At 37.3% G+C, this 26,953-nt stretch overlaps 1 protein-coding gene across 1 annotated transcript in view; it reads left to right on the forward strand.

The window, feature by feature from the left end:
- ZNF385D (zinc finger protein 385D) overlaps positions 1-26,953 on the forward strand; it is a 440,279-nt gene that overhangs the window by 363,396 nt on the left and 49,930 nt on the right. The window contains exon 5 of the mRNA XM_075419033.1: positions 8,181-8,343. Coding sequence (XP_075275148.1) covers positions 8,181-8,343 — 163 coding nt within the window. The remainder of the gene's footprint in view (positions 1-8,180; positions 8,344-26,953) is intronic.

The following is a 26,953-nucleotide window of genomic DNA, read 5'->3' on the forward strand; positions in this document are numbered from 1 at the left end:
GTCTAGTTTACCACTACTCTTCCCTGATGCTTTGATTCAGTCAAAAAAATTTGAAACTCAGAATATAATGAGATTGCTATTATGAGTGTAAACAGACAAAAATTATTTCATTGGCATCAGAAACCAGGTGAAAACACTGAGATGAACTACTCTAAACCCACCCACTGAACTTTCTTTAGTTATCGGTTCACAAGGGAATCAAGTGTTTTACGCTCAGCCAGTGTAAAGTTTCTAAATGAACTGAGGCTTTGGGCAGGTGAGTGTACGTGTACATTCTTGACTCCCATTAGCTGTTGTGAACTGTGATAAACTGAGATTCAGAAAGGTGTTGGCTACATATCCACCACTGTTATTTTTCAGATGACATCAGAAAAGACTCTGAACTTTTTAACACTATTAAGAAAATTACAGTCTTTAAATCAGTTATTTTAAATTTAAAAGCATCTGTTGTTTTTAAGTAAACATTCTTTATGTATAAGCTGAACATTGAATTACATTTATATTATTGAACTCATTGTTAAGTAAATCACAACCATATTGTATCATGGTGAGCTTATTTTCTTTGTTATTTCATAGATAGATTGTATGTCACCCACCACTTTTAGGAATGCCATTTTTGACATATTATTCAAAAGGTATTAATTAACAGAATGAATAAAATATGCGTGGGTGTGTCTGCTGCTAGTGGAAGGAAGCTGTGGTACATTTCTACAAAATTACAATGACATATATAGTTTTCTCAAGTTCTCAGTCCCAAATTCAAAACTGGAAGCATATGTTATATTTACTAAGCTGAATAAATACATGGTTTATTATATCATATGAGTAGCACATAGATGTGTGCAGAGATTAACCTTCTTCTCTCTCTTTCTAAGATTTATCTGAGACTAATCACTTGGTTAATCTGAGTGAAAAAAATCCAATGAGTTTAGTATTCTCTTGAAAGTCTGACTACAATAAGATTTAACGTGGGAAAAATAAATGATGTTGCCAATTAATACAGTAAAGATGACATTAAATATTATTTACAGTTATTATACCAGTTTCAAAAGAGTGTGTTTCATCTCCACATCAAAAGAGCTCCCCAAAAAGCAACCATTATTATTATGGAAGTCAGTATGTAAAATCTTCCAGAACTTGATAACCTTGTCAAAATGAGTTTAAATCTGATCTGCCTTAACAAAAGGATAAAATAGATGGTAAAGCAAATAGTCTGTTTATTGAAGTTCAACATGCAATGAACTTTTGTTGTACTGCATGAAGTACTGGTGTCTTTAAAAGAAAAATGCCGAGTATGAGAAGAGATTGATTATCTGAACTCTATTCTCTTCAGTATATATATTTTGACACTGTGTGTGTCTACTCGGAATGCAGTGTGAAGTGTGTTATATCTAGGCAGTTTTTTATCTCTTGCTTAGATTGTCTCGGGTAATGCCACACTCAAAGCCTACAGTACAAGCAGATGCATGGTCATAAAGATACTGTGTTACGGGACAAGTAATATTAAGTAGGAAATTTTGACCTCATGCATCTGTCCAAGATAAAATAGCTTTTCCTTTACATAATGAAAACATTTGATTTTACTATAGGATGGGTGATTTTAGCATAAGAATGGGGTCGATGCCAATTTCTCACGATGTGATGCAATCTCTTGCCAGGTGCAATCTCTCACCATTATATAAATGGCTCTGGAAGGACACCAAGCACAGGGAGTAGGATGAAGCAGCTTTGTTAATACAAGGGAGCTAGTGAGCTCAGAAAGCGCACATTTGCTCTGATCCTGGAGTCTCAGGGTACGTTCATGAGTGTATTGAATAAATGCTTTATGAAGGAGAAGAGGGAACAGAAGGTTTTTCTTTCTGTGGAAAGAGAAAATTAAATACCTGGGAATTAACATGCTGGGACATTTTTTTTATTCTGCCATAATAACAGAGAAATGTTTTCTTTTCTACAGAAGAGTCCTTTCTGGTACTTGCGCTGTTATTGTATATTTGGCTCTACGGAAAGGAGCAAGTTGATCAGTCATAGCTTAGGGGGCAAAAGGTTTCTCTCAGAGCATATCTGAAAGAAGTCGTATTACATACCTCTGTAGCATTTTATACCACAGTTACATCTGAGTCCATAATGTAATTAGAACTCTGGCTCTGTATTAGAGAGTAGCATTGATGATAGAGTGCACAAAAAATTGAAATGACACAATTCAGAAGATAAACGTAAGCTTAGCAGAAGGAACAAATGACGACAGACAACATCTATCTGCGCTATAATTGACTGCAGATTGAGTTTATATGTATCAGGCAGAAATCAGGATACTCTTCTTGTTCAGTATGAAACATATCATCATGTTGACATCACCTTTGAAAATTACATTATATGTCTTCACTTAATCTCCTATTCTGCAAAGGCTTACACAGGTATTTATCTTATTTGTCTCTTGTACTGTGAGTCTGTGAAGCTCTGCTGAAGTCCATGGAGTTCCTGTTTTCTAGAAAGTAAGCATAGAACTTGTGAGTAGCCCTGAATTTCCTGCGTGTACTCACTGGGCAAACAAAACGGTAGGCCTTGTAAGAAATTATTTTTTAAATTTTAAAATAGCCTAAAATAAAGGCTTACCTACTAAATAGAGTAAATACATCTCGTTGTAAAAGACTGTACAAACTTATTCTCTTTTTATTAAGTGTGGCTCACAGTAAAACCCTGGCCTAGGCAGAACCAACTGTTGGGCATTTCAAGGCTTGTTAAACTTTCTGTAAACTTCTCCACTTTACTTACTGGAGAAGTTCCATAGAGATCACTTCAGATTATGTAAATAGCATGCACCTGGTGTTATACAGATGTCTCAGCTGCATGCTGCAGCCTTCCCCGAGCTCAATGCTGTCATTGCTGACAGGCAACTTTGGAGTCATTAAGAAAAAATAGGATGCTTGTTCCGAAAATAAAAAGGTCTTTTGACTTTTATCACTTTCTTGTGTGCTTAGAACATCTGAAGTACTTATTGACAGCCCAACTTTAGGAAAATATTTTGTGCCTAGAGATTAAGACAATGTGTATCACAGACATCTCATAATCCATTTCCTTCGCTTCATGAAAAGGACAAAAGCCCTCTTGGTTTAGGCAGTTGTGTGTTATTGCTTTCCATGTGTGCCCAGCTCACTGACAGTATTAGTTTGAACCAGGAAAATAATTTATTTTTTTTCTTAGAGCTTTTTACTCTAGAGGATCCTGGCAGTGGTTGCTGGTGTATTAGTCAAAATTGCTACTATTGTGCTGGGAATAACAGCAGAGGTGATGGTAGCATCCAGTAGCTGGTAAAAAGAAAGACATGACATGATCTACTGAAAACTCAGACAAAAAGGACTTTTCAGCACTCTCAGCCCTTGTTTGGGACTTTCTAGAGGTGCAGACTGCAGCCTTGCTACTAATTAGACAGATGACAGCATGGAGCAGAGCACTCTCCACAACGAACATCTTTCAAAATGTATTGTCGAATGAGAAAGACATAGTGCAGAATAGTTGGGTTGAATTTTTTGTGAGGAAGAATCAGTGAAACATATTCACTACACTTCTTAAAAAATGTTCTTTTCTTTGAGCTGGCTTTTACTTTGAAGGTATTGCCTAGAAAGAAGGGCTGAGGCAGGAAAACAAGATTGGTAATATGAGGTAGACCAGGAAGGATATGGAAAGGATAGAAGATGCAGTGCTGCTAAGTTGAAAACTCTCTGAGAATAGGAGGAGATCCTTTTTTGTGTCAATGCACAAAATTAAGCACAATGTTTTTGTTGGACCTATGCCTAAAGAACATAAGTGAGAAGACATGTGATTCACTGAAGTACGTTAGTCAGGCAGACAAGCTTATCTTGAAGACTTCCGTGTAGATATGATGACTGTAATTGTACAAGAATAATGTCTGAATTGTTTAAAATATTTCTTCTTTCTCATCATATTTCATTCATTGCAATTTGCTTGCTAATATGATGTTCTTATGGTTATTGTGGTACAATATTGCACTTAAGCAAAGAAAATACAGCTGAGTTTTGACACCATGGCTGTTATTTCTAACTGCTCACACCTACATATAGAATTTTTTATTTTTTTATGGTATCTGTGTGTCTGTGTTTAAAACACATATATATTCACTAAATGTTTATACAGACAAATACAATTTTATATTCTAACAATTTTGGAAGGTTACAAAATGTAAGGATTAGAAAGGTCCCTAATAATTTAAGATAGATCCATGGAACCAGAGGAAATTGTTTGTTTTGCGAAAGAGATGCTTAAACTGACCTGTACTGCTTAAATAGGCAGGACTTCATTACAAATAACTTTGAAAAGTGATTTGCTATTTAGACATGTTGCTATTGCCTTGAAGTAATTCTCATAGATGAAAGTTTGTCTACATGTAATTTGCAGGATCAGAGCCCTCAAAATTTAGTTAAGGAACCTTGAGTTTTCAACTTCACGTACGAAATACTGATCTACCTTTTAATTTCTTGCTAGACAGCTTTCTCAAGAATGGATATAGTTTCTTAAAGTTCACTGTAATGTTGCACCAGCGATGTTTGACATATTTCTCATGCTTCATCACCGATTGGGTCACACATTTGCTGACAGTGACTTGTCTTCACACTGCTAGCGTTAATTCTGTGTATCAATCATGGAAACCATGATGTAAGAAGCAAACTTTGAAACTACGATGAAAGCAAGTAAGCTCTTTCTTAAGGCTTCTAATGTGTCCTTTTGTAATCATAAAAAGAAACAGAATTTAATATTAGAGGGTTCTTAGGATAGCTGATTTGACTATGATTACAAAGTGTTCTTTAGTAATATGGAATTTTTGCTTTAGGATTGTCCTGAATCTCTTTCATTTGAGAGAACATCTGATTTTAGATCAACAGTTGTTTCCATCAAGATGAGCAATTATAGAAGTCGGTACCCCTTTACAAAACATGGAAAGGCAAATCCTCCCTTGTTTCCCATCAACTTCTGTAGATGTAGGGTTTCACCTGTAACCTCTACTCCTAACTTGTCTGAGCACAACCTCTAGCACAACATGGTAAGGTGATATATAAACACGTGTATATTGTCTTCTTGGGTTTTGCAAGTGTTGAACTCGAAAGTGGTCCAGAAGTAGACCTTCTCTCACCTTTCTGCAGGGGTGCAGTCTCTTCACTCAGTTAAGCATCATGGGTGGCACCAAAAAGTAGGACTAACTTGTCATTCAATCTTCTGCTCTCTCTCAATATTTCTTAATTCTGCACGAAATTTGAGTATAATTGCATTTTATGATCTATCTTATTTTTGTATTTAACCTACAAGTAAATACCATTTAAGTAATGAGTTATGTAAGCTACAGGTAAATGCCATTTAGGCAATGAGGGTTATTTTAGTTCTCTTATGGCTGCAAGAAATGATTCAGTGAGGTGCAATGTATTTTACGTTGCTGTGCTGCAAAATATATTTATGGATATTTTTCCATTTCCTCCATCTTACACTTACAAGAAAAGATACTGACAGACTACCTTTTGTTTTTTGTTTTTTTTTTGTTAGAGTTCCAGTTCAGTTGTAGAAGTTCAGCATAAGCTAATTTGGAGCTGGTTAAATACTTAGGAGTAATCTGTCTGATCTCACATACAACTACCATTAACATGCCAGCTATGTTTATATTGAAACAAGCTCAGATGGCTTCATGTCCCCACAGAGGATGGAGATTTAATCTTTGAAATAAAAAAGGCATAAAGATATTCTTTAAGTAGAGGCTGGGTAAACTGACAACGCTCTGTAGGAAGTGAGTAATTGTCAACTCTGCGTACCAGCCGTCGTACTTGTAAATACGAGCAATGTGTTTCTACTTCGCTGCAATTTTCTTCATATATTTTGGAAGACTGAAAGGTGACCAATTTCTACATATGGCCTCATTGTGTATTCCTTATGCATCCAACATTCTGCTTGAGTTGAGGTTTGTGGAGATGAAGCTGTGAGAATTCTTAGGGAAGAGAACTATGGATACAAGAGATATAACCCTGGGGTGCTCTGCCAACAATTCTGTGAAGAAAGTTGGGCTGTATATCAAACTAATATCAACATTCATAATTCAGTATTAAGGACCATGTTCTGGCTACCTTTCTGATATTTGAAGAGTGACACTACTAGTTAGGGAGAACAAGTGCAGTCAGAATCTGGAGCTGACTGATAATTAAATTTGACTAGAAACTGTAAAAATATTTGACATGATAGCAACGTGAGAATGTGCTGTATAATGTCATTTTTAATGCATCATCGTAACTTGACACTGGTCTTTCAGTCTAACAATAATTAACATTTCTTGACTGTTTGTATTTGGCTTACGGTATGTCTCAATGTTGTGTGTTGGGAATTGTAAAAGGTGCATGATTGTGCTGTTTCTGTTCAAGTTGTTTCTAATTAATAACTTCACTGTCCAGTGTTCTTTCAATAAGGGTACCTAATACAATATTACATTATTTTAGGTGTAGAGAAACTGGCTTTTCAACTAAACGGAATGATGCATCTCAATATACAAGGGCATATGCATGTGTGTAATCTATGCATGTATACACATGCGCATATACGTGTTTATTGGTTTAGACAAGGTCTCCACCTGCTTTTCTACTCACCCTGAGCTTCTCAAATCTCAGGCAGCTGGAAGGAATCATGACTCTTCATGAAAGCTGAAAGTCATAAATCTCACGATTAATTAATATACACTCTTATTGTGATATTCACTAGAACTTTCTCTCTCCCCAAAATTCAGCAATTTAAATAACATTAAATAAAGGTATAATGACTAACAAATGCCAGATAAAGCAGGATTCTACTACCTGCATGGGTGGCTTAGTGAGTCGAGTGACTGTATCGTTTTATCCCTTTGATCCTTTGAGTTTGTAGTCACTAAATTACATATGTGGGGTTTTTATTATTCTGATTCCACAATACAAGCACTTACATTTCTTTTATGTTCTAAGTATCTGCTATTGTTTCTTGCCAGAAAAAAAATACATTTGTGGGTCCTTGGGCTGACCCAGCATAGTTGTTTTTCATTTGTTCAGTTCTGTAGTAGCTAAATTTTGACTATTTTTCTAGAGTCTTAATAATTTCTCTTTCATCTAAGAAAGGAGTTGATTTCAAGAAAGTTTAATGTTCAGCAATAAAAATATAAAGAATTTTTCAGGTTGTTAATTTATTAACTGAAGGACTGTCTTACAAGAGTTCAAATAATTAGAAAATAAATAAATTCTGAATATTCATACTAATTCCAGTGGTTTAATTTATATTTCAATACTATTATTAAAACATATTTACAACATAAATTAAATGAAGAAAAGTTGATACTAACTCTTAGAGTAATAAAGGTACTTCCAGTGTAATACATAAATCTCAATAGCAATGCACATATAAATCTATTTTAGCTTAACAATATCAAGTAGCCAAAATGTATTTGGGACTGTGATGGGATTTGTGTGAGCTTTCTGCTTTGAAAGCATGCTTCTGGCTTTGAATTTCAAACACTACCTTTTGTAGCAGGTGGACGAAAGTAATCCTATTTTTTTAAGGAAGCCAGCTAATTGTATGTCTGTATCACATTCAGTTAAATCTTTGGTGATGGGCTTTGAAGAGAGTGTTTTATGTTTTGCTTTCTTTTGTTCAGGCTTTGGTTTTGGGTTTTTTGGTTTAGTTTCTTACTGTCAGTCTTTGCTGAGAGGTTACTGATACCACTGTTAAAAGTAAACTCTTCATTGGAGAAAGCTTTGACAAAATCTCTAGTCTGAAACAGAAACTGGAAAAGTGCAAAGCTACGGGGAGGAAAGTGCCTTCCTCCCCGTTGCCTGAGAATTTCTTTTTTTTTTATGTGAAAGCAAAAAAAGTCTTGACAGAAAACCTAATCATAGCATAGTAGATTAAACCAACCTTATTTTGGTCTGAAGATAATAATTACTGTTATACAGTAATAATGTTATACAGTATTTATTGAATTGGGGTTGCTTGAGTATTTTTTCCATTGTTTTCCAAGCATCATTCTAAATACAATTTTCTGTTTGGTCACTACTTGGATAATGTGAATGGTACCCATTATTGAAAGGTAGTCTGTATTTGTACTAATACAGAGAATGCTAGTTTAGAAATGAGCCTGATTGCATGGTTCATTTTGTTCTCCTTTGTAGAGCCAGGCTGCGGCCCACTACAAAGGCACTAAACATGCCAAGAAGCTCAAAGCACTGGAAGCCATGAAAAATAAGCAGAAATCTGTTACTACCAAGGACAGCGCAAAGACTACCTTCACTTCCATCACTACCAATACCATCAATACCAGCTCTGACAAAACAGGTTAAGCGACAATCTTTGTTGGTTTTGTTTGGTTTGGTTTTTTCCTTGTTTAATTCCATGTCTGTTTGGTTATGTGCTTGCCACATTGATTCATGCTCAATCCATCTTTCTGTGTGATATTGTTTTCTTTTAGTCCTTTCAGTAGGCTGGTGAGAGTGTGATAGTCATGTAATGAATTTCTCTTAGTGAAAAGAGGCTTGTCATTCTTTGAGGACAGAATGCAGTACTCATGACTTGATTAATTTTTATAGTGGCTAAACTACTACATATCAACTGATCTAAACCTTCTAGCTGTATGCAGTATCTCTATGAATAATTACATATGACATTTCTTTTAACTACAATGTAGCAAATTGCACTACTTGAGTCTAGAAGCCTCTTACAAAAGCGTTGTTAGTAAAAACCTAATTTTCATAAATTTCAAACATTGCATTATTTTTTTAAAATGGCTGTTGCATGGTTTTGAGCTGGAAAAGAGCTGTATAACCTCTATTCCACGCAATGAGGTAAGTGCTATTGATGCCTATTATTCTGCTTAAATGAGTCTTCAGACTTAAATAATATCCTTTACATTATTGTGTGGGTAAAAGGTACACCTCTGCAAATAAAATCTATGTGAGTATTTGGTAAAGTCAACAGGATTTTATTAAGCTCACATTTAAAATATGTGGCAATTGTAACGGAAATTTCAAAGGAAGGTTGTAAGTTTACTGAACAGTAGTCTAGTATCTCACAAAGTATGACTGCTTTTGTGTATGAAGGGATACAGTTTGCATTAGTCATAATAAACCCCCTTCCCCAAACAACCCAAAAATGGCGATGGCGAAAGAGCCAAAGCTGTGAAACAACAGAGACCTTTCTACTGATGCTGAAAACTGCTCATTTGGAACCACTTCTGAAGCAGTAAGTTTAGCTTTGTAAATGGATGTGCACTAACTCATTATAGTATAACAAAAAAAGTACTTTGCAGACAAGTGCATTCATTTCCTTCAGATGCATCTTTGCTGTATGTTATAGAGATACCTTTATGTTTCTCTCTATATATCTCTTTGTTATAGCCCTTTATTATACACAGCGTATGTTTTTATGCAGATTTGTATTCTGATTATAATGGGGTTGCTTTAAAAAACAATCTTTACGTTATTTTCATGTTTGTTAAAAAAAAGGAAGAAAATATTCTGAGTGCTTTTGTTTCTGTGATGAAAGAAATGAAGCATAGGAGAATAGGAACAATGTCAAAAGTTATTTACGACAATATGTGTTTCTAAACATACAAATACCTTTAGAAGTTTCTCCTGCTGTTACCTGTTGACACGTTCAGAACAGAGAGGTGGATGTTGTATGGAAGGAGTGATTTATTGTTTACAAAATATGATCTAGTGATTGGCGAAAATAACTGAAGAAAAAAGAGATCTTCTTAAGCTTTAAAATGTATTATTCAAAAACTTTTATCTTATGCTGTGTCAGTTTGAAGGATTTTCCAAGGTGCCTTAAAACCAGTCTGCGTCTTTTCTATCAGGCATTGAATTAGGTCCCTGACAAGATGTATGAACTGTCTTGTGTCCAAGGTCAGTGGTAAAAATCAGGTTTTATGTAGGCATAAGTGAGAAAACATGAGAAATCTACTTGCGCACAAAAGCAATGCCCCATGCAGGAGTTTCCTCAACTTTACACATTGTTTGTGACTTCCTGGGTTAATTTCATAGAATGTGTGTATACATTTATGTATGTACTTGTATACTTATATGTATTATATGTTGGAAGTACTGACCTTAATGGCATTCTAAATGACACACATTGATGTTAATTGACAAACAGCCCAAAATCTGACAATTTCCCAAAATACTGAGAGCCATATTCAACTGCTGGCAAAAGCCCTATTCAACTGGTGGCATTCAAAGAAAGGCAGCCAGTTCTGTCTAAATGCAAAGACAGTTATTACAGGTTAGCACTGATGTGACTGGCAGTAGAATAGCATCCTTGCTGTAAATTGTTCTTCGTAGAATCAAGCATGTATGCATAGCGGGAGGAAAAAGAAATGGAAAAAAAGAAGAAATTTTGGGTAGCCAGAAGGATGAAATTTTTTGTTACACATGCCAAGTTAAAAATATCACAGATTGGGTTTTCTTTCCTTTCCAGTTGTTCTGTGTCTTATGTTTGCTTGATATAACTTCTACTGGTAAAGTTATTTCTGAAAGCCAGAATAACATCAGAATATACTGCACTGTGTGAGTTTGCACATTTGTAAATGATCGCTGTAAAATATTCTGATAGTAATATGCAGTTCTGAGCGAATAGTTGTACTAATGAATATAATTCATTAAATAACCTTTCATAACTAGAAATAGGTTCTGTTGCTAAGTCCCTGCACTTGTGATCATTCGGAACAAAAGCTTTTTCTACAGTATTTTAAAGCTTTCTGTTGAAGATTAATACTTGATCCCAAATACACTGAGGATAGGGTCATGTTCATATCACCTCCAATATATCATGTATGGCAGTGGTTAAATGGTGAATTACATGTCAGTCACAGCACATTGGTCAGGACTTCAGTTCAGTGGTTCTGTGTACCCTTAGCAGCTCCAGCAAACAAAATGTCATCAGGAAATCTGCAGTCCTATGCAATGAAGATTATGAAAAAGACCACACAGTATACAAACTGATTTAAGACCTAAAGCAGCAATTTGTTATGTTGTCTATTCTGAAACTACTTTGTTAGATGCGGTGCCAGCATGTGTTATTGCAATTAATAATGGAGACTGTGCAACCCACCATGTAAGAAGACTCCTTAAAAATTTTCAGAAATGATTCCTGGTAGTTAAACTATGTGTTAAGGAGAAAACATAAAATATGGGGTCATTTTGCTCACTGTGAAAGTTGCTACTTTTTTATACCCGTTTAAACAAACTTCTATAATTATTAGAAGGCTTGAACTTCAGAAATCTTTGGGGGAATGAAATATCATGAAGAGTTACGTTGGCAGTCACAGAATGGACAGTGCCATTCTCAACATGTGGGAACTTCGTTACTGGTTCTATTATTTAACATCCTTCTTTTGTCTGTATTTACAGTTTATTATGTGATACCTGTAGTCACTCAGGACAAAAAAACAGGAAGGGTGACCATTTCAAAGACAAGCCCACTTTACGCAAGTATACAAGCCGGATTTCAGTATTTCTTGATTCTCCAGTTCAAGGGGTAACAACAAAAAATCATATTTTCACCGTATATTAACATACATGCATACATATTCCCTGACATAAAGTTTTTAAATGGCCTAGATAGCTTTTTAAATTACCCCTCTTTTCTGCCAAGCTATATTTTCCTCACAAAGACGCATCACAAAGATGCTTCACACCTTCAATTTGGTAAGGACAGATGCTTTAGGAAGACCTTTCAGAATATATTTAAATCGACTGTTTTCTATCATCTAAACTGTATGTCATGTAAAGTCATTGTCCCACACTTGGATGTGTCCAAGATTATATCCATGAAAAATGATATCCCTATAGTTGTTGCATATGTCTAAATATTTATCTTTTCCAAAGCTTTTTGAAGTTAAAAGGACTTTCCATGACCACATTATCACGGATTAGGTCCTGAAGATTTAGGCTATTTTGATTTATTTATTTATTTATTCAGCAGAGAATTCAGCATGATTTATATCATTTATTATCAGTGGAGAAAAGGGAATAGACCTTTCCAAGGGAGGAAAATATGTCATTGGGAGCCATCACTATGGCAAAATTTTTAATGTTGCTTTTGAGTGTTATACACTATGTCTCAAATGCTATGTACTTAAATGCAATGAACAGCTCTTAAAAACAGAGGAAAATGTGAGGAACAGAAAAAGTGTGTATCTGGGCCAAGGCAGAGAAATGATCATCTGTCATTAGTACAGTCTTAACAGCTAAGAGACACCCGTGCTGTCAGAGAACAAAATACTGGCGCCTGTCGTAAAGAGCTTGTAGTCTACACATCAGATGAGAGACACTTAGGGAGATAGTCACTGTTAATGTAATAGGCAGGTGTTTTAAAAGAAGAGTAGCATAGTTCAAGTGATAAAGGCATCACAAGAAATGAGAACACTGAAGGATTGATTAGAAGGAAAAGGAGAAGGGTTTTTTCCAGATGCTGAACTTCTGTGTGAGTAACTGCACGGGAGAAAGCATAAATTCTCTTTTTTTGCTTTCACTGGCACATATGAAAATTCTTCTCTGTGGGAAAATTTTAACTGAGCTACCCCTTTCCAGTCCTCCTGTTTTTTCTTTTTCTTTTTATCTAAGAACTGATAGGCTATTTCTGGTCAGAAGGTGAAACTCGCTCTTGTAATAACAATTTCAGTCCAGCTGGGATAATTCTGAAATGGAGAGCAGGTGGAGTAGGGGAGAGCAGCTGCACTGGCAAGGTTGTGGGCATAAAAAGGGAAGGCAGGAAGGAGAAAGAAATCATGCAGCTGAAAGGAGAAAGAAAGGAAGATGGCATGAAATAGAGAGATTCAGGAAGATATGTTGGAGCGCGGCAGCCACAAATACCACAGAATCACAGAAATTTTGAGATTCTGTGAAGAGATTTCAAAAGGGACATGTGGAGGTTGACTAGATGCCCCCCTGCAGGTCAGAGCAGGGTCAGCTACAGCAGGTTGCTCGATATCTTTTCCAGTTGGGTTTTGAATATCTTCACAGCCTTGTTGGGCAACCTGTTCTAGTGTTTGACCACTCTTAGATTCAAGAAGAGTAAAGAATTTTTTTCCTTGTATTTAAGTCAAATCTCCTGTATTTCTGTTTGTGCCTGTTGTGTCTTGTCCTGTCACTGGGCACCACTGGAAAGAGTTTCTGGCTCTGTCTTTTTTACTCCCTGCCCCTGACCCATCAGGTATTTATATGCATTGATAGGATCCCCCTGCCCCTTCTCTGCTCCAGGCTGAACAGTCCAGCTCTCTCAGCCTCTCCTTGTACAGCAGATGCTCCAGTCCCTTAATCACCTTTGTGGCCCTTTGCTAGGCTCGTTTCAGTGTGTCCACATCCTTCATATACTGTGAAGCCCAGAACTGGACACAGCACTGCAGTTGGCTCACTACTGCTGAGTAGATGGGAGGATCACCTTCCTTGACCTGCTGACAACAATCATGCTAATGCAACCCAGGGTGCCGTTGGCCTTCTTTGCTGCAAGAACACACTGTTGGCTTATACTTAAAGTGGCTTATAGTTAAAATGGTATCCACCAGGACCCCAGGTCGTTCTTGACAAAGCTGCTTCCAGACGGTCAGCCCGAAGCTCAGACTGGTGCATGGGGTTATTGCTGCCAATTTCCAGGACTCTGCATTTCCCTTTGTTGAATTTCAAGGGACTCCTGTTGTCCAATTTCTCCAGCCTGTCCAGGTCCCTCTGAATGGCAACAGACCCATCTGGTGTACCGTGTACTCCTTCCAGTTATTCATCAGCAAACTGGAGAGGAGAAGACTACAGGGAGACTTAGAGCAGCCTTTCAGTACCTGAAGGGGGCCTAGAGGAAAGGTGGTGAAAGCCTTTTTAGCAAAGCTTGAGGCCTGTTGTGAGACAAGGAGTAATGGCTTTAAACTAAGGGAGGGTAGATTCAGACTAGATGCAGGGAAGACATTTTTTACAATGAGGGTGATGAAACACTGGAACAGGTGCCCAGAGAGGTAGTGGAGGTCCCATCCTTGGAAACATTCAAGGTCAGGCTGGATGGGGCTCTGAGCAACCTGTTCTGGTTGAAGGTATCCCTGCTCACTGCAGGGGGGTTGGGCTAGATGACCTCTAAAGGTCCCTTCCAACTCAAAGCATTCTATGATTCTGTGATCACCCGGTTCCTTAATGAAGACTTCAAACAATATTGACACCAATATCAGTTCCTGGAGGACTCCACTAGTGACTGGCCTCCAACACTTTGTGCTGCTGACCACAACCTTTTGAGCCTGGCAGTTCATCCAGTATTTTTTTCTGTTATCCTTTGTGTCTTTTTGTAAAAATGAGAACCAAGAAACTGTAAGAAAAAAGAATAAAAGTAAGCTCAAAGAAAGGAACTAGAATGGAAATGAGTAAGACTTAATCTAAATCTCTGAATTCAACTAATGCATGACTTTAATAGGTTTGCACTAGTTTCCCATCAGGCAAATCACATTGAATTTATGTAATATGCATTACTGTTATGAAATGTGTTTTACATGAAATTAGAACAAAAAATAAGCATTGACAGGACCTGATTGAAGTGCAAAACTTTTTCTTGCATTTTAAATTGTTTCTTTATGTCCTTCTGTTGAAACACATGAAAAATTCAGACTTATTTTAAGATCTGTTTTATTCTTTTTAAGTGTACTTCATGCCCTATTATATACTGTGTTGTCTTTGTGTATTGTGCCTTTTCTAACAATTCCATAGTGCATTTTGTCACCCTTGCAACCTTTAACTGTGCTTCTGTGGGATGACTTGGCAGTCTACAGTTACTGAGAGTAAGAGCTAATTCAGATCTGTTGCCTTAACATCAGCTTACACTGGAGCTGAAGCTGGTCTGTGGGTATGTAGGGAGTGGTGATAACACGTTGCACAGTTTGCAGGATGTCTTATGCCGTTACTGAGATGGAGAACTCAGTTTCAAATGCAAGGAGTGTTTTAACAGAATGAAATCTACTGATCTGCTTAGACTGTTCATCTGTACTTTTGGCTTTATTGAACATATGAAGTAGAGAAGGGTAGAGGTTATTAAACATAATAGTCGTTGAGAGCCTAGGTGGAATTTCTTTGACCAACTATAGACATGCATATTGATGCTAATTCCACTGGCTTCTCCTTTGTGCAAGAGGAAATCATGTCAATGAAGTCTAGGGCACAATTCATCTCAGTCTAAAGTAAACGTCTGTAATAAATCAGATAAATGGCAAAGACCTGAAAAAGAGTATAGAAATCACCTGTGATGACGAAGTAAATTATAAACTGCTACACTAAAGTTAGCTGAGGCAAATTCCAACCTCAGTGACCAAACTGCCCTTTCCTTCAATGTGTCCAATTTTTTTCCACAGGTTTTGATTCTTTTTAACTTTATCATTAATTACTTTGTAAGAATTTGTTGCTCCGTGTTCAGCATCTGAGGCACATTAGTTAATTCTGAATGGTTATGTAAGAGACGACACTAATTCTTTCTGTCAAGTGGAAATTTTAATAAGCTTTTGAATAGCTTTTAGATGTCCCACTGACAAGAAGAAAGTTTCTTGATTTTTTTGTTTGTCTGTTTCTAAAAAAACATGAACCTTTTTCTTATCTAATTTTTTAGGCATTGGAAGAAAACTATTGCCTAATAAAGATAGACTGCAGGAGTATGTATGGTTTACTATTAAAATATTAATTTCTTCTTTCTCTCATTACATTCAACCATAGGTGTCCGAGTGAACATGTCCTATTAGACCATTGTGTCAGGTGTCTAGTAAGGAGTCAAGGAACAACTTTGCTGTTAGTATCTGCTGCTAGATTTAAAATTCAAAACTTCTGAATATGTGTTTGCATGTTTATTTGCAATATTTGCACTTCTCTGTTCAAGATAGGTAATTGACTATTGTTTCCTAGAAACTGATGGATTAGCACACTTTGATTTCTTTCTTTTATTACTTAAATAGTCAAATCCATGTGTGTGTTTTATATATACATGGATATATTTGTGCAGTTCCTGGTTCAGCTCCGGAACCTGTAATGGAAAGGAACTCCCATTTGAAAAGGTAAATCAGTTACCCCTTGTCTCTGCTTTACTTGTATTTCCACTTTCATTTTCTCTCCCTTACATTCAGCTTTTGAACTTATTTTCTTTGTTATTTTAAACATCGGTTTTGGTAATGGCTAGGCTTTAAGGTTTATGACAGCTTCCATATTGGATTATTGGGTTATTTCTGGTGTTTCTTGATGTAGCTTCCCTATTTTGTTATTTACTCTTCCAGTTATTTGTTTAATCCTTTGTTCTTAATGGCAAACCACCCTAACTTCTCCTTTCTTAAGGAAAGCTGAGGAAGACTTACTGCTGTGTTTATGATATTAACATATACTTAATTAAAAGTTCCACTGCCTCTTTATTAAAATATTTATAGACAGAAGATTTTCTTGTAATCTTTTGTAACTAGAAGAAATTCTATTTTATAATAAAGATACAAATGTCAACTGTATTTAAACTTGAAAATAGTATTCAATACTATTCAAAGTCTGCTGATGGATGCAGAAACATTTTACTGTATGATCCCAGTGTGCAATTTGCTGGTACAGCTTAGGCTATGTATACCCTTGTATATGTAATTATTATATTAAGGAAGCTTGATATAAGAAGACAATTCAGTGCAGTGTGTTTGTATAACTTAGTTGTTGTTTTGTTTCCATATACTTTATTATATCATAAAATGTGTTTTTGTTGTGGCAAGTGATTTCTTCAGATCATTTCAGCATTGCTTAGGGCACAGCAGAATTAACAGGCTAGGGGGTTTAGGGTTGTGAGATCACAGAATCACAGAATGGTAGGGGTTGGAAGGGACCTCTGTGGGTCATCTAGTCCAACCCCCCTGCCGAAGCAGGGTCACCTAGAGCAGGCTGCGGAGGACCTTGTCCAGCTGGGTCTTGAATATCTTCAGAGAAGGAGACTCCACAACCTCTCTGGCAACCTGTTCCAGTGCTCCGTCACCCTCAGAGGGAAGAAGTTCTTCCTCATGTTCAGACGGAACTTCCTATGCTTCAGTTTGTGCCCATTGCCCCTTGTCCTGTCGCTGGGCACCACTGACAAGAGTCTGACCCCATCCACCTGACACCCACCGTTCAGATATTTGTAAGCATTTATAAGGTCACCTCTCAGCCTTCTCTTCTTCAGGCTAAAGAAGCCCAGCTCCTTCAGCCTCTCCTTGTAGGAGAGATGCTCCAGTCCCCTCATCATCCTCATAGCCCTCCACTGGACTCTCTCCAGTAGGTCCTTATCTTTCTTGAACTGGGAAGCACAGAACTGGACAGAGTACTCCAGATGAGGCCTCACTAGGGCAGTGTAGAGGGGGAGGAGAACATCCCTCGACCTGCTGGCCACACTCTTCCTAATGCAGCCCAAGATGCCATTGGCCTTCTTGGCAGCCAGGGCACACTGCTGGCTCATGGCTAACCTGTCATCCACCAGGACACCCAGGTCCCTTTCCACAGAGCTGCTCTCCAGCAGGTCCACCCCAAGCCTGTACTGATGCATGGGGTTTTTCCTCCCCAGGTGCCTGCATTTGCCCTTGAACCTCATCAGGTTCCTCTCTGCCCAACTCTCCAGCTTGTCCAGGTGTCACTGAATGTCAGCCCACCTTTCTGGTGTATCCACCACTCCTCCCAGTTTTGTGTCGTCAGCAAACTTGCTGAGATTACACTCTGACTCTTCATCCAGGTCATTGATGAAGAAGTTGAACGAGACTGGGCCCAGTACTGACCTCTGAGGGACACCACTAGTTACCGGCCTCCAACTAGACTCAGCGCCGCTGATGACAACCCTCTGAGTTCTGCCATTCAGCCAGTTCTCAGTCCACCTCACTGACCACTCATCCATCCCACACTTCCTGAGCTTGCTTATGAGGACTTTATCAGAGACAGTGTCAAAAGCCTTGCTGAAGTCTAGGTAGATAACATCCACGGCTCTCCCCTCATCTACCCAGCCAGTCACACCGTCATAGAAAGCTGTCAGATTGGTCAGGCATGATTTCCCCTTGGTGAATCCGTGTTGACTACTCCTGATAACCTTCTTTTCCTCCACTTGCTTGATGATGACCTCTAGAATGAGTTGCTCATCCTGGACTTAAACTGATTTCCTTTATAAGGCAATGTTTTAGTACACATTAAAACATAACAATAACCTTGAAGCTTGAATTTGTAACAATTTTTACTTCATATTATATTGTTTTAGATATTTTGGGTGGAGCATTCCGAAGTTGCAAGTGTGAAATAATAAACAAGGAGTAATTTCTTGGTGATTAACACAACACAGATGGATTTTCCAGTTCTGGGCTCCCCAGTTCAAGAAAGATGAAGAGCTACTGGAGAGAGTCCAGTGGAGGGCTACGAGGATGGTGAGGGGACTGTAGCATCTCCCCTACAAGGAGAGGTTGAGGGAACTGGGCTTGTTCAGCCTGAAGAAGAGAAGGCTGCGAGGGGACCTTATAAATGCCTACAAATATCTGAAGGGTGGGTGTCAGGAGGATGGGGCCAAGCTCTTTTCAGTGGTGCCCAGTGACAGGACAAGGGGCAATGGGCACAAACTGAGGCACAGGAAGTTCCGTCTGAACATGAGGACGAACTTCTTCCCTCTGAGGGTGACGGAGCACTGGAACAGGCTGCCCAGGGAGGTTGTGGAGTCTCCTTCTCTGGAGATATTCAAGACCCGCCTGGATGGGGTCCTGTGCGGCCTGCTCTAGGTGACCCTGCTTTGGCAGGGGGGTTGGACTAGATGACCCACAGAGGTCCCTTCCAACCCCTACTATTCTGTGATTCTGTGATTTTAAAGCCAGGTATAGGACTTCATGGCCCTGTTCCCCATCTCCCAATTCTGAAAGTTCAACTTTTTTCATTCAAATAAAAACAAAATCTTTAAAAGAAGCTATAGTCTGAAAAAGGTGTTCTTATTTTCTGTTTCTCTTGTTGTTTGTTTGGAAATTAGAGATTACTGATTCACCGCTATCAGTTCTCTTAATCACATGCTTGGAAAATTCAGCCCAAACCAGTAAAATTTAACCACAGTACAGCATCTTTCACTTTAAATCACCTATGCTTTGACTTCTTTGTACTTCAAACAATCTGTAACTAACTGCAGCACAAAATGTTATCAGCATTCCACAGACTGTTGTACCAATTTTGCACTAGAGTTCAATGTTAATTTGGAAGACAATGGCTTCTCTTTTGATCTCTATGTAGAACTAGGGCTTTTTCTTTCTTTCAGAGTGTAGCTACATGGTGATATAAAAATTACAGTAATTTATGTGTGCCTCAATTGATCATGAATGTGCAATAAAATTCTTCTTTGCTTGCATCTACGTACGCTGAGAGCTTCGTCATATGAACACCACGTGTTTTCTGTGGACCCAGCTGCTTTTGATTGGGATTGCCTTGACAACAATTTTGTGCTTGAATAATCTTGCAGATAGAAACTGCTGTCAGTCAGAACATCTGTATCAGCCTATCAAATCAGTATGAAAGTCCACTACTAACAATTATATTGTTCGTAGGTCTGAAAAGTGTTTTCTCTTGAAATATTAAATAGAGTCTTTCATAGCATCTCAAGGAAATGTCAGCTTGGTTGCTGCATGCCCATAGTTGTAACTACAAGAAATCTTTGGAGTAATCTCTTCTGTTTATCAGATACCTGTTTATCAGTTATTCATCAGTATTGCTTTAAAAACTGGATCAAGCACTGTAGCATGTATCTGCTTAATGACCCATTCTTCATGATGTGTTTTGTTGTTATGTTAGGGATGGCATTGACACTAGCTAGTAGGATGGGTCTGAAGGCTCTGCAGTTCTAGCCATTGAGATTTCAAACAAATTATGGTATTGCAGTCTTAGATCCTCTTTCAAGTTTTTTATTGTATAAGATCAGATTCAGAAGCCTGTTACTGTTGTGTAATTGTCTATTTTGTCAGTTTATGGACTGGTGTGAAATGGAGCAGAAACTTCTTGATCCAATGACAGGTGGATCAGATTGGTGGTCAGTTTTTGTGAGTCTAGAATTTTTCAGATGAGAAGGGTCTCATAGCTGCGACTGCAATATCTGTTGGAGGAGGAGAGTAAACATGTGGTTGATCTTCATGCACCTGAACTCTGTGCTGCTTACACTTAATGTAGTTTTCCATGTACTAAATTACTTGCTTATAGGTAATTCAGGCAGGCCACACCTATAACTTCAGAATAGGTATGTTAAGAGTCTCTTATTCTCAAAATCCATGTAGCATTTCAAAAATCTTGAAGAATTATTGTGTATTTCTCATTTCATCTTTATGCATTCAGTACTTCACCGTGATGCATCAAATAGTAGTGTCCCAGTAAGAAAACTCTTGTTTTATGGCATGTCCATAGTGAGATTAGTATCAAAGAAGCTAGAACAATTTATGTAAATTAAAAGTTAAGAACTACAGAATATTATTGTAGGGAAAAAAATGGATACAAGAACAAATATAGGCTCATCAATTTCTTAAGAGTAACAGGAACGAAGGAATTGTGTCTGATAGATTTGATTTCAGAAGGGAAAATACCAGCTTACTTAGGTAATCTTGATGATAATGTTGGTGTTTGTGTGCTGTCCATGCTAATGGTAACTAAGTCTATTTGACCACAAGTACTAAGTTAGACAACAGATCAGGAAAATTTGCGACCAAAAATTTTAAAAGAAGCTGATAAAGAGCTTTCTGGATAAACTGTTAAGTTTTTCTGTACATTGTAGACACTGTAGAAAATCCAGAGGACTAGAAGAGAGTTAAATGGTATGTCAGTATTCATGAAAGGTGAACAGGATGAATCAAGTATTTATAGGTCTGTCAGCCTGACACCAGTCTTGGGAAAAATAAAGCAGCACCTGACAGGGGACTTGAGTACTGAAGTAAATGAGATCAATTATGTAATGACAATGAATACGAATTGATAGAAAGTTAGACTTTCCTAACTAAAATTATTTTTATGAGATTACATATTTGATTGATAAAGGATAAGCATGCTGATGTTTTGCGTTTGCATGGCTCTAAATATGCAGATGTTAAAAGTTATGTAAGATACTGGAATGATACAGAATGAATATGGAACATATTAAATGGATTTAAGTCTGCTAATTATAGGCCTTATAATGCAATCATGAGGTACAAGTTGGTGTAGAAATATTCCGGGGAAATCCTTGTGGGATAGGGTCTTAACTCCAGTCTAATCTTGCATCATCAGCTATGTGCAAGGAATTATAAAGCCTTTACAAATTGCAAATGGCACAAAAAATAGAATTCTGGTCAAGTAATAAAGATGAACTGGAGATTCAGTGAACTAAATGCTTTTAATACGACAAAATGTATTGTTCTCGGGAAAGAACAATATGGAATGTATTGAAAAGTTGGGGGACTTCATGTAAAGATGAAGACAGCTTGGGAGTATGTGGTTAAATATGAGCTACACAAGAACAACTGGTGTAGTGATTTTTTCAGAAAGCCTTGTGAAAAAGCATTTTTTTGAGGATAATGGAGGAATGTAAAGATTTTTGTTTCTTTTATTACTGTAAATGAACTGTGTTATCTACTTTTTTTCCAAAGAATATCATCAAATTGAGTGGAAACTTAGGGAAGATCTAATAAAATTAATTAAGAATGATTTAATAATGAAAGACCTAATGAGACAGATGCATTCAACTTCAGTGTTTACTTTATCAAAGAGAATGTAAGCAGTATTTTGATTACAGTCTATAAAAATTTGCATGAAAACAACAATCTAATAGTAAAACAACTCCTAGTAGTTGGGAAGTGTGGCAATATCCAAAGACTGCAAGTGGAAAATAGTTAGCTTCATTCCACAATAAAGACAAAATCTTTTTAACATTGAGAAGGATTATAACATATGCAAAATCTCATGTGGTATTCTCATAATCATTTGACCAAAGCTATTAGGTATGACTCAGGAATTAGTAATGGAAGTCCTCTGGGCAATGTTCTATTGTATGTCAGAGAAAACTGTGGACTTATGTGTTTTTTTCTGGCATCAAATATATGATTTGTCTTACTCCTCCTAGAAGAAAAACCTCTTTGATGCCTGAAGACTGCAGATCTTGTGTATTATACATTTGAGGTGTTCTGTAATAAAGTCCTTTATGTGGCAAATTTAATAATACTTAAATAAGACAAATTAATTTTACTTCAGTCAAACAACATGCATTTTCAAAGCTCAGGAATTGATTCTTGAAGTATGTCCTGGCCAGGTCATAATATTTTATCTTTCTGTGTTTTGTACAGGACTGGACAAGTGAATAGTGCTTGACTAAGTAAAACTCTAGAAGATTATAACTGCTAGTGTAGATTTGTCTGGATAGACAAAGGATTTATGGTACAAAGCTGCCTGTACCCTGTCTCTGTGTCCTTAACTGTGTCACGAAATTGACTCCAGAGAATTAAAATGTTATTGCTCTGGAAAACTAATTTCTATTATTATACTCGCTTTAGTATTTTCTTTTTCTGTCATTACTAGAATTTGATTTAAGTGAGAATTAAAATTCATGTTTTAATCCTGATTCTTTCGATCAGAAATTAGTACTGTTTTCACTTTCTTGTTCCACCTCTCTTTAGTTTTAAGCCCTATAATAAACATTTTAGGAGGTTCAGAAGATCTACTTATTTAATCCAGTAGATCTGCATGATCAAAGCATAGGTAGTAGCATTATTTTTAGTAACCCATGTTTCCAGCTACATATTACAGAGAATGCAAATTTTAAAAATCAGGCTTTTTTATCACACTTTTCAAATATCTCATTTCTGCTTGCAAATACCCATTTTCTTACATTAGAGCACTCGAATGAACTCGTTAGTTCATTCACCTTATCAGAGGAGTCCCGAGACAGCTGGCATGCAGTTTTAATCCCTCCCTTTGCTACATTTTACTTTTTACTATTTCTGGTTCATTTTCTGCTCTGCTGGTTTAATAGCTGCAAGTCTCTGGCATTGTCTTAGCAGATCCATCTGAAAGTTGCATCAACAGATTACCCACTTCAGCCATGTAGTCGAATTTTTGCGGTAGTTGCCCTTAATAAACCAACATTTTCCAGCAGGGAAAGATGCTTACTTTTTTATCTGCTTTCAAGTATAAGGAAATATCAGCAGCCGCTGGTGGCAGTGCATGGGGAACTTGAAATACACAGCAGATCTTGCCAAAAAACCTTGTCACACTTTTCCTGCATGTGCTTTCCTAGTTGTTAGTTCCTTGTTGTACCACCAGACACAGGGCAAGGGTGATGGTTTGGAGAAGATTAGTGCCTTATCTCCCTCACAGAGTATGACTAGTGTAAGCGAGCTTCAGCAGCATAATTGAATAGATCATTAATGGGGACACCTCTAGTGTGTGTGTGCGTGGGAGTGGCAATGCTCACAGTCCCTGGGAGCATGCTACTTGGGGAAAGCTTCTGTACAAAATCAATAGCGTGGATGGCAGCATCTCATAATGTGGATCAGCTCTTTTATTTCAAACAGCTAAGATTTGACAACTTTTAACTCAATAATAATTGCCTTTGTGGCAATAACTTATGACTGGCACTTCCCTCATGAAAATCCACACACACTAATCCATCTACAAGTATTTTTTTCTGTAAGCATGAGTCACATAGCTGGTTTTTGTTAAATGTAGATAAATGCAAGCACATTTCCTGGATACCTGGATGGTCAGATACTGATCTGCCAAGATGCAGAGGGGAACTAAAAAGACTTCCATTTCTCCTGCTGTTTTCTCACTGTAGTTTGCCAGCCTGAGGTACACATTGTGTCACGGGTTCTGCAGCTCCTGCTCCAGGTATCAACAGTGAGTGTCGTAACTGCGCTACTGAGCACAGAAGGTGAATTTTGCCTGTGATGAACAGAAGAACAAGATGAAAGCTAAGCGAGTATTTGTGAAGTTTGTACTGATAAAACCGCTGCCCTGCCAGATTTGGGGGACCAACCTCCACTTCACAGGGGCTGCATCTCGTTTTCGCAGTTTTAGCAGATACCTGAATGCCCTCTTGAGTCAAAGTCAGGGCACCCATTTAAGTCTCACTGAATTGTTTAAAAGGCAAATAACAATCTGTCTGAATATTTGCGCTACGTGATGATACTTAACTAGTGTGTTTGGGTAAATTTTAAAGAAAATTATCCAGCCTGCTACTGCAAATTTAAACCTTTAATTGTCACTTTTTTGTTGCTAAGAATTTTTCACATGTGTTTCACTGCACAAAAATTTAAGAATATCATTTATAGTTCTGTTTTTCCTATGCCAGGGGATTCTTCAAGCTTCCCACTGTGATGGCATTTCACAAATGCTGAGTTTTTGCTGGGCTGCCTTTTAATCGTCCTGTGGTTTGTCTAGATCCAAGTCAAGGTCCCTGGTTGTCCTCTATCACAACTGTGAAGCCTGCTTCATTACTATCTCCTACTGTCATATTATTTTAAGCTTTTAATAATTCCTCGTTAACTTTAAACAAAGGAAGGAAATTAATGGAGTTTTGCATTAGCTCACTCCTATTAATTAGCATTAGCAGTGTGGTTGTCAACACAGTAGCACTTTGTGCTACAGTTTTGTCTATCAGTAATAGTCTAGAAGAACCATCTGTGACTCATTGTTTCCTTCAGGTAATAGTCTTTCTAGTACTTTAAACAGATTTTTTAAAATGCAAAACTTCACCTTCCAGGATGCTTCAAAGTAAACCCTTGCAATGAGGGAGGAACTCAGGGGGAAAACGATGCAGAGGAAAAAAAAATAATCCAAGTGTTGTGGATACTAATCTGGTTCATCCAGAATAGGTCATTATATTTTGTATTATCCACAACCTCTGCCTGTATTTTTTTTATTCAGTTTGTTACCAACTGCTGTTTATGCAAAAAAAAAAACCCACACAAACAAACAATCCCAAGAAATAAACTCAAACCAACCCAAAACCCAAACTAGAAAGTTGGAAAGAACAGTTTCTCTCTTTTCTGCTCTTGCACGGAGCTGTGCTGCTTTAAATTTAGTGTTTTCCTCTTCCTCAGATACTGTGGACACTGTTCTAATGACGATGGCTGTCGTTATGGAACTCGTGAGACATATTGCTGACATTTCCAGCCTCAAATATTTGGGAGTGCATTTATCTTCCTTTAGTAGTATGTCATCATACTCTGAGCTACAGCTATTGTGTGCACGCTTGCATTATGGTTGGTGGGGAGTGCTTTCCAGTGGCTGAGACCACCCTTCTACCTACTGAGTCCTTCCTTACCAGTTTGAAAGACATGCTTATCTTTTTCAAGGTCATTGCTACATACTTGGGCAGTCGCTCAATCGAGAGACATGATTTGAGATTTTAACAAAGTAAGGAAGTTCTGTGTTACCTCTGATGTGTTTTTTTTGAATTTGGATTGTTTTTTTTTAAATACATCTCTGATTATGTGAACTGAGCAAAGACACATATTTATTTTTAGTATTCATAGTTAACCTAATATATTACTACTGCTTCAACTCCTGGTTTTAAGAATTCATTATTATTTATTTTATTTTAATGGATTTTTTTGGCCATCTGATCTGAGTATTTGAAGTACTGAAGTACAATATTTGATGTATTGGCAATGAAGTTCATAAAATGACCAGAAGAAGCCTTAGGAGACTTAAATATTTGATTATTTTGCAGCCAGTTTAAGATATTTCTTCATTTAATTTGGCTTCAGATGTGATCATCACCCAAGAGGCCATGCTTCCAGAAACTGAATTTGGTCTGAAGTTGTACAGAGTATATATGTAAAGAAGATGCATCTCCGTGGTACCCAATGGTTGACTGATGTCAGAATAATGAAACTTATACCCCAGATTTTTCTTTCATGTATGAACAAACATGCTTTTGTAAAAGAGCTGTGCTTTGGCAACCTGTTTGGGTATTTTACGAAGAAGGAAATTTTCGTATAAGAAATAACATCCCATGATGAGGGAATTGGAACTAGATGATCTTTAATGTCCCTCACAACTCAACCATTCTATGATTCTATAATGCAAATAACATTTATTATTTGGACCATTTCTTTAACCTAGTTTAGTTACAAGCTAGTGGAGCAACAGTGCGATCTATACAAGATTCCTGTTCTGGGTCTCTAAGGAAATGAACAGTTCTGATAGAGAATCACAGGACTTTATTAGCAGTACAGTTGTGTACAGCTTCTTTTATTGTTTTCACGCTTTAATTATGGTAAAAACTTGCTTTTTTTCCAGATCAGACATACTTATGAATGTCCAGCACATAGTTTCCAGCTTTAGAAGTGCTGAAACTCATCATAGTAACATTATTCATAGGCTATTTGTGAAGTTTTATAAATGTACAGAGCATGTACCCTGAAGAAGAATCCTTAAAGACTTACTACTGAAATTTGTTTCATATAGAGCTTCTGAATGGTTAACATGTGTTAAGTGCATCTTAAGGTCTGGACTACCATTGTTAGGATTTTGCAAAGAATAAGGAAGAGGTTTAAAGATATTTTCCCCAGGGCCCATTTTATAGATGTATATTTACCACATATCACTGGTTGATATGGTGTTATGAGTTGAATAAATAGAGAAGTTCCAGGCTCAAAGAAGAGGTTATCCAATTTCAATTCAAATGAATCATGTTGCCAATTATATTGATTGGTACTGGGATTATCAAAGGAGGAAAAAATCCCAGAAAGCTGGGACAGTTTTACGTATCGAAAAATGGGAATAAAACCCAGTGGAATTGAGGGAGAAATTCAATTCCCTCAAAGGAATTCTCTAGCTATGTGTTAGAGGTCCATGCTAGATGCATCATTACCTATTTGGTAGCTATGTTGCCCAGAGCCCCAGAATCCACCAAACAATAAGTACAAAGAGCTTCAGGATTTAGCAGGAGTACTGTTAACTGCCTGTCT

The sequence above is a fragment of the Opisthocomus hoazin genome, chromosome 4 (assembly GCF_030867145.1).
Source record: "Opisthocomus hoazin isolate bOpiHoa1 chromosome 4, bOpiHoa1.hap1, whole genome shotgun sequence".
Classification (NCBI taxonomy): Eukaryota; Metazoa; Chordata; class Aves; order Opisthocomiformes; family Opisthocomidae; genus Opisthocomus; species Opisthocomus hoazin.